This window comes from Tiliqua scincoides, chromosome 14, assembly GCF_035046505.1.
Source record: "Tiliqua scincoides isolate rTilSci1 chromosome 14, rTilSci1.hap2, whole genome shotgun sequence".
Classification (NCBI taxonomy): Eukaryota; Metazoa; Chordata; class Lepidosauria; order Squamata; family Scincidae; genus Tiliqua; species Tiliqua scincoides.
The window spans coordinates 1,643,207-1,659,893 of record NC_089834.1 but is presented as its reverse complement, the minus strand read 5'-3'; the positions used below and the strand labels follow the sequence as shown (position 1 = coordinate 1,659,893).

At 50.1% G+C, this 16,687-nt stretch overlaps 2 protein-coding genes across 2 annotated transcripts in view; one reads left to right on the top strand and one right to left on the bottom strand.

Annotated features, from left to right (window-relative positions):
- Positions 1–1,559: 1,559 nt before the first annotated feature.
- On the top strand, positions 1,560–6,557 carry LOC136634429 (transmembrane protein 17B-like). The gene is made up of 4 exons (XM_066609948.1): positions 1,560–1,677; positions 3,138–3,241; positions 5,318–5,446; positions 6,219–6,557. The coding sequence occupies exons 1-4, from the start codon at positions 1,560–1,562 to the stop codon at positions 6,555–6,557; spliced, it is 690 nt and encodes a 229-aa protein (XP_066466045.1).
- Positions 6,558–7,148: 591 nt separating this feature from the next.
- P2RX6 (purinergic receptor P2X 6) overlaps positions 7,149–16,687 on the bottom strand; it is a 31,812-nt gene continuing 22,273 nt past the window's right edge. Inside the window, exons 11-15 of the mRNA XM_066609947.1 lie at positions 15,034–15,143; positions 12,847–12,940; positions 12,089–12,154; positions 11,360–11,437; positions 7,149–7,187 (exon numbers count right to left, since the gene is read on the bottom strand). Of these exons, the coding sequence (XP_066466044.1) occupies positions 7,149–7,187; positions 11,360–11,437; positions 12,089–12,154; positions 12,847–12,940; positions 15,034–15,143 (387 nt within the window). The remainder of the gene's footprint in view (positions 7,188–11,359; positions 11,438–12,088; positions 12,155–12,846; positions 12,941–15,033; positions 15,144–16,687) is intronic.

The following is a 16,687-nucleotide window of genomic DNA, read 5'->3' as shown; positions in this document are numbered from 1 at the left end:
ACATTCTGGGGAGGGTGACACCACTCCTCGCCAAAATGGTGAAGTCTTAGTTTTTTTGAATAGTACCATCATGTTATATATCATTCAATGTGTAATTTCATGCAGAATGCAGTGAAACAAACCCCGTTTAAATATCTGTGTTCTATCAAAAGCTATGCCCAAATATCAATAAAAGGAAAACACAAGTCATGTCACAAAAAGTGGATCTTCTTAACTCAACATCGACTAATGAGACTGATTGTTCTGAGAGCCAATGAGGTGATATAATGCACAACAGGGAACCAATCAGATGTTACGAGTCAGCTCTCATTTCCATGACTCAGAGCTAATACTAGAACTCTTGGGGCCCAATCCTGTCAAACTTGCCAGCATTGATGCAACTGGGTCAACGGGGTGTGAGCGGCATCCTGCAATGGAGGGGCAGTCATGGAGGCCTCCTCAAGGTAAGGGAATGTTTGTTGCATCGGAGCTGGAAAGTTGGATCGGATTGGGACCTTATTCAGTTGGTGCGAGTGTCATCAAGTTGGTGACTGATTTGTTGGGTGACAAATTCAAATATGTCTATTCAGATAAAGTTAATGGGAGTGACACCAAGGTTGTGCATCTGAGATTGTGATTTATTCTGTCTGGTCTGGTCTGGGAGGAGGTCCATCATGGGGGTGATGCAATGGGCTCTTGCCTTGGGCAATGCAAACCCTAGTGTTGCCTTTGCATCACAGCCACCCCCCCCCTTGCAAAAACAGAACATCACAAAATGAGAAGGGGGCCCTCTTGCCACTACTGTACTTGGAGCACTGGAATAAAGAGCCAGGATGGTGTTGTGGTTCTGGAGTCGGACCTGGGACATCCAGGTTCAAATCCCAGCTCAGTCACAAAGCTTCACTATGTCTCAGCCTCACAGGTTTGCTGTAGTGAGGACAGATGGAGGAGAGAAGCCATGTATGCCACTCTGAGCTCCTTGGTGGAAGGGCGAGATTGAAAAATGTGAGAAATAAAATAAACACATGCACGACAAGACATTTGGCCACGTCCACGGCGGGCAAGATATCCGGCTGTGGTAACTGGTCAGCAGAGGGGTACCTCTATGGCTCAGCTACTTGGGGGAGGGGACAGGAGCAAGAGCAGACCTTCACATCTGGCTGGCAGAGCCCCTCTTATGTTCTTGTACCTCTTGACGAGCAGCATGTGTGGTGGCCAACTGACCGGAGAAAAGGACCTTGCCTTCAACCCCCACATGGTTGGGCAAAATCAGCTGGTGACGCTTTACATGGAGGCACACATGAGATGCTCATCTCCACACATCAAGCGCCAGAGCAAAGACTGGCAAGCAGTTGGCCCGCTTTGTCTCGCAAGCTATGCTGATGCACAGGAGTGCGAAAGGTGGCAACCTTGCTGAGGACAGATTTTTCTCCTTGTTGAACTTGAGTCTGAGCACAACAGGATTAATCCCCAGCCACACAGCTGAGCCGGGTAATGCAATTAGCAGAAAGCGTCTTTCCAATGCTGCCCGATTCAGGTCAAGCGGGGGGGGGGGTCGGCTAGACCCTGTGGTGGCTGCGATGGAGCTGCAGACACCTCTGCCCCCCAACCTCCGGAAGGGCCTCACCACGTTCAGCGGCTCCCTCTTCATCAACAACAAGACCAGGGACTGCGGAGTGGCCCAGCAGTGCAACCCAGGTAGGGCAATTAGGGACTTGGCCTACGAGGAGATAACTTCTCCTGTGGGGAGCAGGTCAGACCAGGCCCAGTTCACCCCACTTGCTCTGCCACTGAGCTTACCGAATGACCTTGGTCTGGTCGTGGTCTCTCAAACTCACCTGCCTTGCAGGGCCGTTGTGGGGTGGGTAAGAGAACCGTGTGCGTCACCCTGTGTTCTGCTGAGGAAAGAAGGGGGGGTTACAAGTGACACATTGCCAAAGAAAATAGGGCCTGGGGCTGGCCGGTCCTTCGACTTTTCTCCCAGGTCAAAATCCGTGCCGGACACATTGTCTTCCTTCCCTTGCCACCAAGTTGCCAGAGTCTCCCGGCTACCTCCCTTACCCTCAGTTTTCTGGTGTTTAGTGACTCCATTCAGAGAGCCCAACAGCCCCTCTGCTTTAGGGTCTCCGAGTGACGTCCCCCTGGTGCGGAGACCTTGAAGCATGGCCAAGGTGCCACTGCGGCCTCCCCTGCCAGCCTCTCTTCAGCAGTAGCCGCGCAGCAACCTGCTGTCTCTCCCCCCCCAAATTCAAAAAGGATGTGATCAGGCCAAGGGGAGGGGGCAAGTGGAGGAAGCTGCAGCCTTTCTGAGGAGCCCAGCAAGCTCCTCTCCTGTTTCCTGGGCTGCTCTGCTGTCTCATTTTCATCTCTCGGGAGTGCAGGGGGCACTCTGCTGGCAGCAGGAGGCAAGGCTGTGATGCCAACACACCACCTGCGGCAGCTGCCTTGTTGGGGGGTGGGCGAGACAGGCCTGCCTCCCCCACACACCATCCCCCTGCAGGAGCCCCACTGCTGCGAACAGGTCTGTCCAGCAGTGTCTCACTGGTCTGCTGGGGAACCCACCTTGGTCCATTCTGGGGACCATTGGCTGGTGTCTCACTGGTCTGCTGGGGAACCCACCTTGGTCCATTCTGGGGACCATTGGCTGGTGTCTCACTGGTCTGCTGGGGAACCCACCTTGGTCCATTCTGGGGACCATTGGCTGGTGTCTCACTGGTCTGCTGGGGAACCCACCTTGGTCCATTCTGGGGACCATTGGCTGGTGTCTCACTGGTCTGCTGGGGAACCCACCTTGGTCCATTCTGGGGACCATTGGCTGGTGTCTCACTGGTCTGCTGGGGAATCCACCTTGGTCCATTCTGGGGACCATTGGCTGGTGTCTCACTGGTCTGCTGGGGAATCCACCTTGGTCCATTCTGGGGACCATTGGCTGGTGTCTCACTGGTCTGCTGGGGAACCCACCTTGGTCCATTCTGGGGACCATTGGCTGGTGTCTCACTGGTCTGCTGGGGAATCCACCTTGGTCCATTCTGGGGAAGGTGCCTGGAAAAGGAGTGCAGCAGAAATCCTGCGCTCTCTTCAGGGCACACCTTTTTCTCTCCAAGGTGCTTCTTAAGTGTCACTTTGCCCCCCCCCCTTTTCATTCCTTTTCTGCCCAGGACACAAACAGCTCTCCAGCCTGCCCCTGCAGATGATGCTCTACTTCCACACCTTCTTCCTCCCCTTCTGGTGCCTGTCGGAGGGGGTCATGCTGGAACTCAAGGTAGAGCAGCTCCGCAAGGGCCTGTTTTCCTTGGAGGCTGGTGCTGGCTGCCTTCTTGGGGGGGGGGGGGTCCTTTATGATGCCTTGTAAAGGGGATTATAGATGGAGGAAAAGTCCATCGCAGGCCTTGATGGGTGTGTGCAACCTCCTGGTTTTAGAAGGAGGCTCCCTTAGAATGCCAGATGCAAGGGAGTTGCAACAGATGCAGGTCTCTTGTTGTCTTGTGTGCTCCCTGATGCATCTGGTGGGCCACGGTGAGATACTAGATGGGTCTTTGGCCTGATCCAGTGGGGCTCTTCCTATGTTCTTATGTTTAGAGCCATTTGGTCCACAAACCCACCATGCACTTTGTGAGTGCACATTTTGATTGCTTTCCATTCTACTGTAGAGATATACAGTCTATAATTAATTTTTATTATTTCTCCAAGAGTCTACAGATCTTGGCTGTGCGTGTTTCCAATTTGGCCCTGCAGTGCCTAAGGGCAGCCTTGCCTCTTTCAGGCTTTTTTTTAGAGAGGGGGTTTATTTTGCCTTCAATGCCTGACAACCAAGAGTTTAATTGCGCTTGAAAAAAAAAAATTTCCATCCCACTAATGTGTACAAGATCTTTTTTTTTTTTTCCAAAACTCATTAAAATCTTGGCTGTTAATGGCAAATGAGAGGAAGAAGTTCTCAGGGGCAGAAGCCGCTGCTGCTGCTGGAGTCGGACAAAAGCAGTGCCTCGTTTGAGTGTCGACAATTTGCTGGACGCCTGGACTGGTGACCCAAAATCCCTGCTCCAGTCTCCACAATGGAAAGCCCAAGCAAGGAAATTCTACCACTTCCTTGGCTGTCGAGCAACTTGAGTTGCCACTTCTAGTCTGGACACAGACCCTGCTGCTTCCTCCACGTTCCCAGGGCTGCTCTGCCTGGGTGGACGAAGCATCCAATGCTGGCCTGACTCAACTTTTTTTTTTTCACACGTATTTCTATACCGCCTTTCTTGGTCATCAGATTTCTCCTTAGACTTTATTCAAGGCGGTTTACATGGGCAGCCTATTTAAATCCCCGTAGGGATTTTTATAATTGAAAGAAGGTCCTATCTTTCAAGAACCACAACAATTCAGATGTTTCTTTCTTGATCTGGTCGCACATTCTGGCCTCCATCCTCCCACGCTCAGAGCAGATGGAATAACTCTGCTCAGCTTGTCAGCTGCTTCAAGGTGGCCTCGAACTGGCGACCTGCAGGATGTTATCTTCAGGCAAACGGAGGCTCTACCCTCTAGACCAGACCTCCTGCCCACTTTCTAACTTATTCTTTAATGTTATTGTTAAGCAGCACTTCCCTGCCTTTCCCCTATAAACCAGACAGTGCTCAGGGCAGCTCACAACATTTAAGAACTTGTTAAAAAGCAAAATAACCAATAAAAACAAAAACCAATCAATCCAAGCCCCAAAACAAAACTGCAGCCGAAAGGGAATCAAAGCCATCAATGGAAGCAATAGCAGTGGGTTGGATGTGGCCCCCAGGACTTTCTCTGGCCCCTGTTATAATTGGGCTCTCCTAGTCTGACTGTTGGGCTCTCTCAGAGCTTGAAATTATGAACATTTTCAGCTCATGAGTCGCCACGTGAGAACGAAGTGCCTTTTCCTGGCCAGTCTCTGCTGAATTACATCACTTCTTGCACCCAGCAGGTGCTGTGAATGCTGTTTGGGCCACTATGTGAAATGAGTTTCACACCCTTGCATTTCAGTGTCACAGCAAAGTCAGAACAAGAGTAGTCTGCCCTCGTCAGAATCCCATGGTGGTGGGGCCAGCCTCAGCGCAAGGGGGAGCGCCACGATTGTGGGGCCACTGCACAAAAGGCCCTGCCTCGCAGACTTCAGGTACTGGCAGCACCTGAAAAAGGTCCGCTCCAAAGGCCCTTAAGGAGTCGGCTTCAAATGTGATTTAGCAGGATGATTTGGCTGAATGAAGCAGGCCTGAGCATGATGGATTGGCAGGGGGAGGCAGGGAGCTCGTGTTGGGAGCTACTGTGCTGTTTCGGCAAAATGAAGCCATTGCTCACTTCTCTCAACGGCCTTTCCCCCCTGCAGTACAGCCTACTGCCCACTACTGCCTACTACTACTGCTACCAATTTCTGCTGGTTGCTGCATACCTGACGCTCATTCTGGTGGAGAGTCTGCGCCTGTATCTGGGATACATTGGAAACTTGCAAGAAAAGGTGAGAGGCTCCCTCCCTCCCTGCGAGAAGCGGGAAAGGCTGCCTGGAAAGAGGGGAGAGAGTCCACACAAGGCCTGTGTGGGCCTGGGATGGGGAGTGACGTGGCAGCCAAGCTTTGCATGCACCTCATGTGTGAGATGCTCTACTGAAACAGTGGAAACACTGGAATGGAAACATCAGGTTTTTGTCTCTGAGCCCTACTGAAAACGTCGTCCCCCCCAGCACTTGCAGAATTCAAGCCTGTCCCACTGCATCCCACCCTCCCGCAGGCATCCAGTTCCTCCACCATTGCCTCTTTCAAAATGGACTTTTCAGCCTGAATGTGATCTCAGTGTTTGGGGGCCTGCTGAACTTGTTGGTCCAAGTTTAGTAAATGCCTAAGTAGCTTATCAGCTGCCAACCTTCTTATATGCTTATATTTGCTATGCACATTTTGTTAGCCGCCTTGGGTGTTTGCTTTGGCAAGGGAAAAGCGGGGCAAAATTTTCCTAACATAAATAAAATCTAATGTCCCTATATATTGACAAGCAACTATGACTCAGTACCAGCTGTCCAATATTTAGAGCCAAACCAGATTCCACCTAAGCAGAGCATCAAAGTGTTGGTTGCACATTCATCTATTCCACTTCTAACCCGTGTTCCTTCCAGGAGGCCCAGTGCAGCGTAGGTGGCCCAACTCCCCCCTTTCAGCCTGGCAACAAAAGTACCCAAAAGATGGAGCTGTGTGGAAAGCAAGCTGAGCCAGGTCAATCTCCTTCCTTGACCCCTGCAGGTTCCCGAACTTGCTGGCTTCCTCCTCCTCTCCATCCTGATTGAGCTGCCCACGCTGCTGTTCATGCTGACCGACCTTTACGGTGTCCGTTTGCCCCTGGAGACGGCCGTACACCTGATCCTCCTCCTCTTCCTCGCTTCTGAGATCATAGCTGTCTTCTTTGCACTCAGAGCAATGACCAAACAGCTGGCGATGCAGTTCTACCGCAGGCAGTTTGAAGAGGACCTCGAGGGGCCAGGGATGTTGGGCCAGGGCGCCAGAGGTAGCTGGAGGAGTCGGCTGCCTGTCAACCTGGAGCGTGCCCCTCTTCCTGCACAGACTTGCCAGCAAGTCAGCTGATACAGCCTAAAATGACACCATTTTGCACGGAAAGCTGCTGGGACAAAGGACCCCTGATTCTGAATATGAAATCTCAGCGTGACTCCAGTTGCCAGTGGGAAAGAGCCCCAGCAACCCCCTCAGCAAAATGAGCTCATCTCATGCCTCCCACCAACTCCCCTGATGTCTGCCCCCCCACCCCCGCATTGCTGAACATCTTGCTGAACATCCAGCCTGAGAAACTGAGTGCTCTGGAGATCCCCGAGTGCTCTGCTCCAGCATTTTTGCAACCATGTTTTTCAAGCATGCTGCTGGATTCAGAGGCAAGGAGAGCCATGGGTGGTGACTTTAACCTGAGCCAGAGCAGGAGTCCACCCACATCTGGGATGGTCTCCTGTTACAGGCCATGACGTTCTGAGGGTTTTGGCAGAGAGAGAGGAATCTCTCCCAGCTGAGATCCTTTCAACAGAAATCTTCTGGTGGACACCAATGTCTTGACTTTCAGGAGTTCCTTTAAACAGCTGATTCAAAGTTTCAAACAGAGCCCCATCCTCTTGAATGCCCGTCATGCCACTGGGTCTCCCTCCTCAAGGGCACATCCCATCCGCAGCGCTATGTGGCACCATTCACTTTGTCTTTGGGGGGCTTTGCCTACAAGACACAATAGGGTATTCGGGTCAAGAGGTGCTCTACTGATGTGCAGCCAACTCAGGATATGGCCCCACGAGAGAGGGAGGGGGGCTGTGTGCTTTGCTACATTGCCATCTTCCCCTACTGCTGGCTGAAGAGAGAGGTACTTCAGTCTGCCCTTTTTACCCACAGGGGATCCGTTCCAGGACCCCCCACAGACACACGGATCTGTGGATAAGAACATAAGAACATAAGAACAGCCCCACTGGATCAGGCCATAGGCCCATCTAGTCCAGCTTCCTGTATCTCACAGCGGCCCACCAAATGCCCCAGGGAGCACACCAGATAACAAGAGACCTCGTCCTGGTGCTCTCCCCTACATCTGGCATTCTGACTTAACCCATTCCTAAAATCAGGAGGTTGCGCATACACATCATGGCTTGTACCCCATAATGGATTTTTCCTCCAGAAACTTGTCCAATCCCCTTTTAAAGGCGTCTAGGCTAGACGCCAGCACCACATCCTGTGGCAAGGAGTTCCACAGACTGACCACGCGCTGAGTAAAGAAATATTTTCTTTTGTCTGTCCTAACCCGCCCAACACTCAATTTTAGTGGATGTCCCCTGGTTCTGGTATTATGTGAGAGTGTAAAGAGCATCTCCCTATCCACTCTGTCCATCCCCTGCATAATTTTGTATGTCTCAATCATGTCCCCCCTCAAGCGTCTCTTTTCTAGGCTGAAGAGGCCCAAATGCCGTAGCCTTTCCTCATAAGGAAGGTGCCCCAGCCCCGTAATCAGCTTAGTCGCTCTCATTTGCACCTTGATGAGCAAAACCACGTGTCCTTCTGATTGATGAGCAAACCACGTGTCCTTCTGAGGAAGCTTCCATAGACTTCTGAAGGCCTCCCAGAGCTCTCAGGAAGCCACTTTGACAAGCAAAGTGGAAGTGGCTTTCCCCTGGTATCCACGGCATCCGCAGTGAATCAAATTTGCAGATGCCAGATCCGTGGATACCAGGGGTACACTGTAGTCTCCCCCTTCAGGACCCCCCTCAATGCTAAGTCAAAGATTGTTTATTGTATTAGCTAATAGCCATCACAATAAAATAAAACATGTAAATCCAAAAATACATCAAGATACAAACAATGATAAAATGATAAAATTAGGTCAAAATCAAGCACAAAAGGCACCTACACCCATCATATTAAAGAATCTCCTTTACAATCTACTGCTATTTCCCCCAGGTAGCTGGCACGAATAGTTCTGGCAGCTTTAGCAAACAACGCCACACTATAGGTGATCGATGGGTCACAATAGGAAAGTAACCAATACAATTTCATAAGTAAGTGTGTTCTCCCCTTGAAGGGTAGCCAAAATAGGCTCCAAAAATCTTACCCTAGGATTTTGATAAAGCTGACAATGAAGCAGGTAATGTACAACATCTTCAATCTGTCCTGCTCCGCAAATACAAAGCCTCAAATGCCTGGGAATGGACATATATCTCCCATCTAGAACTGCAGTTGGCATAGTTTGAAAACGCAGTTCAGTGAACGCCTTTCTCAAGGAGGCAAAGGTAAGTGAATATAAATATTGCACTCTTGAGTGACTTGGTTTCAGGAAACAGTACAACTGGGAAAAATTTGAAGATCTTACTATATCTAAGTCCTGATCATTATCCAGTTTAAATATCCATTCCCTTAGCATTTGTTTTATTTCAGAAAAGACAAAAATGTCAGTAGAAAGGGCTTTAGATTTTAGGAGCATTTGCACCAAAGTGGCCCAGCCTCCTCTTCTCCACTGCTCGGCCAAACAAAGTTTAGGAAGACGATTTTCCGGCATGTCCAGGACTCTCTTGTAATAAGAAATTATAGCTACGGCAGCCCTGGCCTTTATAGATACCATACCTGTCTCCATTCTAAGAAAAGCTGCCGGAGTAGATGGTGGAACAGCTAAAATGTGCCTCAAAAATTTATTTTGAGCAACTTCGGGAATATATATGTTGTTCTGTTTAAAACCCCAGATCTCTATACCATATAACATTTGGGAAATTACTCTCCCTGAGAAAACCTTTAAAGCTGGAATTACCAAGTTGCCTCCTCTAGAATGGAAAAATTTTAATAAGGCATAACTTGATTTTTGTGCTAAAGTTTTAACGTTCTGAAGTTGGAATTTCCAGCTGTTTCTTTCGTCGAAGAATACACCCAAATATTTAAAGGCAGGAACTTGTTCAATCTTGCGATCACCCAAAGTCCAACTAAATTTTGGAGAATGCTTGCCAAAAACCACTATTTTGGATTTGGTGTAATTCACCTTCAATTGCTCTGAATCACTGAAATCTTGCAGCTAATTTAGGATTCTCTTAAGCCCTTTCCTATTCAAAGATAATAAAACAATGTCGTCTGCATAAATGAGGGTTGCAATCTTATGATTTCCAATTGAGGGGGGGGAAATGATCTGCATGAGTTAGAACATTTACAATGATGTTGTTGATATAAAGATTGAAAAGAAGTGGGGCCAACAAACACCCTTGTCTAACACCTTTGGTAGAACAAATTTCCTCCATCAGTCTACCATCTGCACTTATCCTTACCCTCAAGGTAGTATTGGTATATAATTTTTGCATTAAAAGCAGCAACCTCCTATCAATATTAGTCCCAGCAAGCTTATCCCATAGACCAGGGGTGTCCAAAGTTTTTGGCAGGAGGGCCACATCAGCTCTCTGACACTGTGTCAGGGGCCGGGGGGAAAAATAGAATTAATTTACATTTAAAATTTGAATAAATTTACATAAGTTTACATAAATGAATATATTGAAGATGAACTTATATGAATGAATGAAGGTCTTGCAATAGCTCAAGGCCTATAAAAGGCCTTGCACAAAGCAAGGCCAGCCTTTCCTTCTCTGCCACTGCTGCATCACAGATGTGAAAGAGCAAGCAGTGGAGGGAGCTCTCATCCCACAGCTCACATGAGAGGTCAAACAGTCGCCCTCACACTGAGAGAAGTTGCATTGGACCAGTGCGGGCTTCAACAAATCTCCAGCGGGCCAGAGGCTCATTGGAGACTTTGCTCATTGCTCCCCCCCCTCTGAAAGTATGTTTTGCTTTCCAGAACATGCCCCTCCAGTAGAAAAGACTCACTGCAAAGGGAACAAGGGGTCACCCCCAGCAATGCAGTAAACACTCCCCCTCCAGCCATCGGGAGGGCGGCAGCAAGATGGTCTGGCCCTGGAGATGGCAGGCCAGGCACTGCCCCCTCCTTTGACCTGACAATCTGGTGCCAGCCGCTGCTCCTCCTGCTTCTGAACTGGAAAAAGAGGAAGGGGAGGAAGGGGAGAGACACTCTAACCCCCCACTCTCCACACTTCTGCCACTTTCTGGAGGAGGAGATGGGGGGCAAGCAGACAGAGATGGGTGGAGAAGTGCACCCTGAAGTGCAATTGCACCCCCAAATTGCAGCCTGCAGTGACCACTCTGTCAGCCTCAGGGGTGATCACCCCCAGGGCTGGCTTTAAGCCAGTTAGCCCAATTGTTCCCAATTGAGGCCCATGCCTAAAGCGCCCCCCCCCCCCCGTGCTAGGTTAATTTTACTGCACTTAAATTACATAAGTTAATTGCAGAAAGGCATAAAATTTATTTCTCTGAAAAAGTTGTTCTGCTTGGTCCTTTAACTCACATGCATTTTTTTTTGTTGCTTTCCATTCGACTAGAGAGAGACGAAGCCTGTAATATATTTTATGTCTCTCTCTAAGAGTCTATGGACCTTGGCTGTAAACCTGGGCCACGCAAAACAATGTTTCCAGTTGTGCCCTGCAGCTCCTAAGGCCGACACTGGTCGCCTCAGTCAGCCGCATGTCTCACCCGCACACTGGCCTGTACATTGGGGCATCAGCAGAATGCACCAAGTCAAGACCCCTGGCCCATCACTCTCCATACCGCCTACAACAGCTGGCAGAAGCTCCCAAGGGTTTCTGGGAGAGAAGCGTCTCTCTGAGCCCTGCCTGGAGATGTCAGGGGAGGAGAACCTGGCACCTTCTGCCTGCAAAGCAGGACTGCCACCCGCCAGGGCTGCCCTTCTTGACACAGGACAGAACAGAAGCTCTCTGCTTGCAGTGCAAGAGCTGCTGGAACAGGAGCAAGAGCTCCAACAGAAAGGCCTGCTGCAGCCGGACTGGCCTGGGGGTCTGCATTACCTCCTCGTACTTCTCGCTTCGATAGAACTCTGCCTTTGTGTCCAGGTACAGCAGGACCAGGTCGCAGACGACGGCAGCCTAGGAGCAGAAGGGGCTTCCTTTATGGTTCCATAAGACAGCAGATGATGCATCCAATCAGTTACAGAAGCCATTTTTGAAATGCAGCTGGGCGTGGGGAGCCCACGTGTGGAACGCATTAAAATCACCGTGCGCAGAATGGAGGTTCTTGCTTCGACTGTTAAGGAGGAGGCCTTGCTGCCCACCACAAATCTGAGTGTCAAACTGCTGAATCTGGAGGACCCTTCTGTGCTGCGCCTCTGCCTCGGTGGCCCCCCTCAGTGGGGCTCTTTAAGAAGCAGCGGCAGATTTGGCCAAGCGAGGTCCTTGGCAGGGGCCTGAGGCCGCCAGACAGGCCCTGCACAGAGACTTGCAGTGACAGAAGCTGGTGGCTGCTTTGAAGTGCTTTGAGCGGCTGCCACAAGCCCCTCAGTGGTAGTGGTGCAGCGGCCCAGAGTGCTCCATGGCAGCTGCCATCTTTATTTCCCTGTACCCAGCAGGACGATGCCCTCACTCCCATCGCTGCAGCAACAAGGCAGGCATTACTGGTTTAAGGAAAAAATGCTGCTGCCCCTGCCACCCGCCACCCCAAGGTCTTGGAGCCTACCAAAGCACTTCTCCCCTGAACCTGGACTTGACCCTGGGCAGGGGGTGCTATCTGGGCATACTTACAGCACCGAGGAAGGCAGCCCCAGTCCCCAAGTTGATGACTGTGGGCACTATGCTGAATTTCCCAGCCTGAAACAGAAAGAGAGAGAGAGAGAGAAAGAGGGTGACGGGTTAAAGGATCACAGCATTTCTTTGATGGAAACAACCCTGTGATTGAAGGTGATGCAAAAGGAGGGCTCTCTTGGGCTCCTTGGGAGAAACACACTTTCAGAACAGCACATGGCAAAGATGCAGTTGGGTGGGGGCTGCCAACTGATGAGAAAAAGAACGCTGTCCTGCTCTTGTGCTTTTAGCAGGCCTCAGCAAGTGAGACTTCTCAGGGCACAGAGGTAAGCACAACATTGCCAGGGAGTGTCTGGGCCTTGAACTCCTTCTAGAGATATTGGCAAAGGAGGAGGAGGAGGAGACCAACCGCAGTGTGTGAGGCCCCAACAGCGCAGAGTCCAAGTGCAATGGATCCTGCTGACTCCTAATCACATTGCTCTGGAAGAAAAGGCAGTGGGGGGCTGCAGGGGAAAGTGAAGTTCATGGGGGCTGAGCAGCCCACAACAATGGTTTCAAAAAAACGGGAGGCAGGAGATGGGATGTGAGAAGCTCAGGAGGGAGGCTGAGTGCTGGGGGCCCAGCTGGAGTGGAAGCCGGGAAGGCCGGGAGGGAGCAAAGCAGAGCCTGCAGTTCAAGCCAAGCCCTGAGACAACGGGTGGGATTCACGCTGCGTCTCTCTAGCAGGGATCTGCCCCGGGGAAAACTCAGGTCCCTACCTGGCCATGGACGGAAATGTCAAAGCGAATGCCGTAGAGCTTCAGCAGACTTCTGTGGAGCTGGTTCCGTGGATCTCGATAATAGGAGGCGGTTCTGGAAAGGAACCAGGCAGGTGTGAAGCAGGCAAGTGTCTGGAAATGAATGTCAGGTAACAGGCAATTCCTCCTCTCTCTGCCTTCTGGCTCTGCTTTACCATAACCAACTTGTCCATTGCTTAGGAAGAATTTGGCTGCTTTTGGCTCAGAACAATCTCAGCTTTCATGTGAAGGGGGAAAAAAAAAGCACGTTGATGTTTCTAGTCCTCATGGTTCCAAGGACAGGCTTGAAAGTGGCTGATGCCTGTCCTAGTGGACCCACCAAGGTGTCTTGCAGGAGCACAAGCCTGTAGGGCGATGCAGCTGCCACTAAAACTTCACATCACAAGAGGTCCTCATTCTGCGCTCTTCTGCACGGCTCAGTCCTCCCTTGGGACTGGGAAAACATTAGCTAGTCTCCAGTCTTACGGCAGCTCCAGGATTTCTCAAAGGCAATGGACCAAAGATCCAAGAGCACATCAGTAAGTTCTGTCAGTGCTCAGGGTTGTAGCTCACCCAGACCAAATGGCTTGGATTTATACTGTTCTCAGCCATCTCAGTCTGCAGACCTGCCCCTTGCTCTTGTGAAGCTGCATAAATATCCCCCTTCTGCCCCACAAACTGGAACAAACACTTTATGTGCTTCCCCTTTGATGTGGTGCTGAGTGGTTCCGTCGTCTCTTTCTCACCAGACAAGTCTTCACCATCCTTGCACTTGCTTATTCATATGTTGCTACCTTGGATGGCAACACTGAAAACAGGTGGTGGGGCTGAGCCCAGCACCTATTCAGGTGTGATTCCTTCTGCCTTCTCAGTGCTTCACCCCAAACAATGACTGCTTTCCCAGCCTATGAAGTGGGCTATTTCCATTGCTCTGGGGGGAGAGGGAAGCTGCTCCTTCTATGCTGGGAATCCACATTCTGGGGGGCGGAGGGTTCAAGTGACGCCTATACTTATTTGAACTGTTTGTTCAAAGCAAAGAAAGTGGGATGTTCTTTGGGAGAATTTATGAAGCTTCTTTTGTACTTTTATCATGTTCTGGCCTGGAATCTTTCTTGGCATTTCTGGCTTGGAAGGAGTTATAAAAATAAAACTTTTCTCAAAGGCATCACAAAGAGGAGGAAAAGGGCTGGTGTGAAGATCGTCATCTCAGCACCTTGAAGGACCAAATGTGGAATTCGGGGTGATCAATTAAATGAACTTCAGGTGGAGACACTGAAAGGGGGCAGATTATTAAGGACCCCATTAAGCTCTTGGCAGGAGTCAGCAGAATGCATAGCAGCCCCTGAATCTGGACAGGCTAAATTTGACATAAAAGCATGTGGGGCAAACTGGCCCTTTGCCCTTCCACTAGCCAAGGGTTAAGATGCTGACTGGCTCTCTCTGTAACCAGCTAGGGAAACTTGGTGTAAGGAGATTTTCAAAACTTAATTAGCTCTTTGTTGTTTTCTTCGCTGTCTTGCACTAAATTCTGTCTGGGTGAAGTTTTAGCATTCTCTTCTTTAAAAAAAAAATTTTTTTTAATCTGGTTTGGTTCAAAGAGTATTATTTGAATGGGGGCGGCACTCTGGTTTCAGTCCTTAGATCAGTGATTTTCAACCTTTTTCATCTCACGGCACTGACAAGACACTAAAATGGTCAAGGCACACCATCAGGTTTTTGACAATTGACAAGGCACTCCATGCTGCCAGTGGGGGCTCACATCTCCCATTGGCCCTATTAATAAGTGACCTTCCCCCAAATTCCTGTGGCACACTTGTGGACCACTCGTGGCACACCGGTGTGCCACGGCACAGTGGTTGAAAACGGCTGCCTTAGATGACTAAAGTCAGCCAGACTACCAGTCTGGGAGACACTGAGAAAGAGAGGGGGGGCATAGGGAAATGGCATGACCTGCACCCCCCCAGTCCTTTTTTGCTTGCTCATTTGAGATGATCCTGGCTTTTTTGGAGGAAGTGGTGAAGTCTGATTGCCACTGAAGTGAGCCGAACCCCCCCACCCACGAACTCCGCTGCAGACCTCCAGCAGAGGGAGCCTGACTGCTGGCTCAGGCACATATGGATAGGTGTGCTTGACACAGCCAGGAGAAACCAGAGGGTCTGACTCCCCCACCTGAAATTGTACTTCTTGTCCAGCAGGTGGAAGGAGTAGCGTGGCTGGCATTCCGAGGGAGGCCGGTCCAAGTCGCAGGTCCAGTCAATGTGCAGGCTAATGGCACCCCCCTGCGTGAGAGCCAGACCATGAGCACTTCAGAGGAGCAAAACAACAACAGGCACTGGGGCCTGAGAGCTATGTGGAGAACATCAGGAGAGCCCCACTGGATCAGGCCAAAGGCCCACCTAGCCCAGCTTCCTGCATCTCACAGCGGCCCACCAGATGCCCCAGGGAGCACACCAGATAACAAGAGACCTACAAGGCCTCCTGGGAATTGTAGTTTAAGAACATAAGAACAGCCCCACTGGATCAGGCCAAAGGCCCACCTAGCCCAGCTTCCTGCATCTCACAGTGGCCCACCAGATGCCCCAGGGAGCACACCAGATAACAAGAGACCTGCAAGGCCTCCTGGGAATTGTAGTTTAAGAACATAAGAACAGCCCCACTGGATCAGGCCAAAGGCCCACCTAGCCCAGCTTCCTGCATCTCACAGTGGCCCACCAGATGCCTCAGGGAGCACTGAGGACAACAAGGTTCCTGCAGCCTGTTGCCACTCCCTTGCACCCTGGCGTTCAGAGACAATCTAAAACCAGGAGGTTGCATTTACCCATCATGGCTTATAACCTGTGATGAACTTTTCCTCCATCAACCCCCCTTTTAAAAGCAAATGCAATCTAGGCCAAATGCAATCATCACATCCTGTGGCAAGGAGTTCCACAGATTAATGACACGCTGGGTAAAGAAACATTTCCCTTCATCTTTACTTCAATATTTCTTTATTCGGAGTGTGGTTGGTCTGTGGAACTCCTTGCCATAGCATGTGGTGATGGCATCTGGCCTACTTTTGGCCTACCTTGACTGCTATCTTTGGCCTTTAAAAGGGGATTGGACAAGTTTCTGGAGGAGGTCTGGGCAGGAGGTCTGGTCTAGAGGGTAGAGCCTCCATCTGCCTGAAGATAACATCCACAAGGTCGCCAGTTCAAGGCCACCTGCACCGTGCGACCTTGAAGCAGCTGACAAGCTGAGCCAAGTCATTCCATCTGCTCTGAGCGTGGTAGGATGGAGGCCAGAATGTGAAGCTAGATCAGAATGAAACACCTGAATGTAGTGGTTCTTGAAAGAAAGAACCTTCTTTCAATTGTAAAAATCCCTATTTAATAAGGGATTTAAATAAAGCCTGCCTATGTAAACCGCCTTGAATAAAGTCTTGAATAAAGACCAAGAAAGGCAGTATATAAATACCTGTTGTTATTATTATTATTATTAAAAATCCATTACGGGTTACAAGACATAACGAGTATGTGCAACCTCCTGATTTTAGAAATGGGCTACGTCAGAATGCAAGGGAGGACACCAGGATGCAGGTCTCTTGTTGTCTTGTGTGCTCCCTGAGACATCTGGTGGACCACAGGAAGCTGGACTAGATGGGCCTATGGCCTGATCCAGCTGGGCTCTTGTTATGCTCTTATGTCTGTCCTAACTCTACCAACACTCAATTTTAGTGGCTGTCCCCTGGTTCTGGTGTTGTGTGAGAGGGAAAAGAACATCCCTCTTTCCACTCTCTCCTTCTCCTGCATCATTTTGTACATCTCAATCATGTCCCCACTCAGCT

Coding starts and splice junctions, on each gene's coding strand:
- LOC136634429 (XM_066609948.1), top strand. CDS start 1,560: ATGGAGCTGCAGACACCTCTGCCCCCCAACCTCCGGAAGGGCCTCACC. Junction 1,678..3,137: donor GGCCCAGCAGTGCAACCCAG/GTAGGGCAATTA, acceptor TTTTCTGCCCAG/GACACAAACAGCTCTCCAGC. Junction 5,447..6,218: donor TTGGAAACTTGCAAGAAAAG/GTGAGAGGCTCC, acceptor TGACCCCTGCAG/GTTCCCGAACTTGCTGGCTT.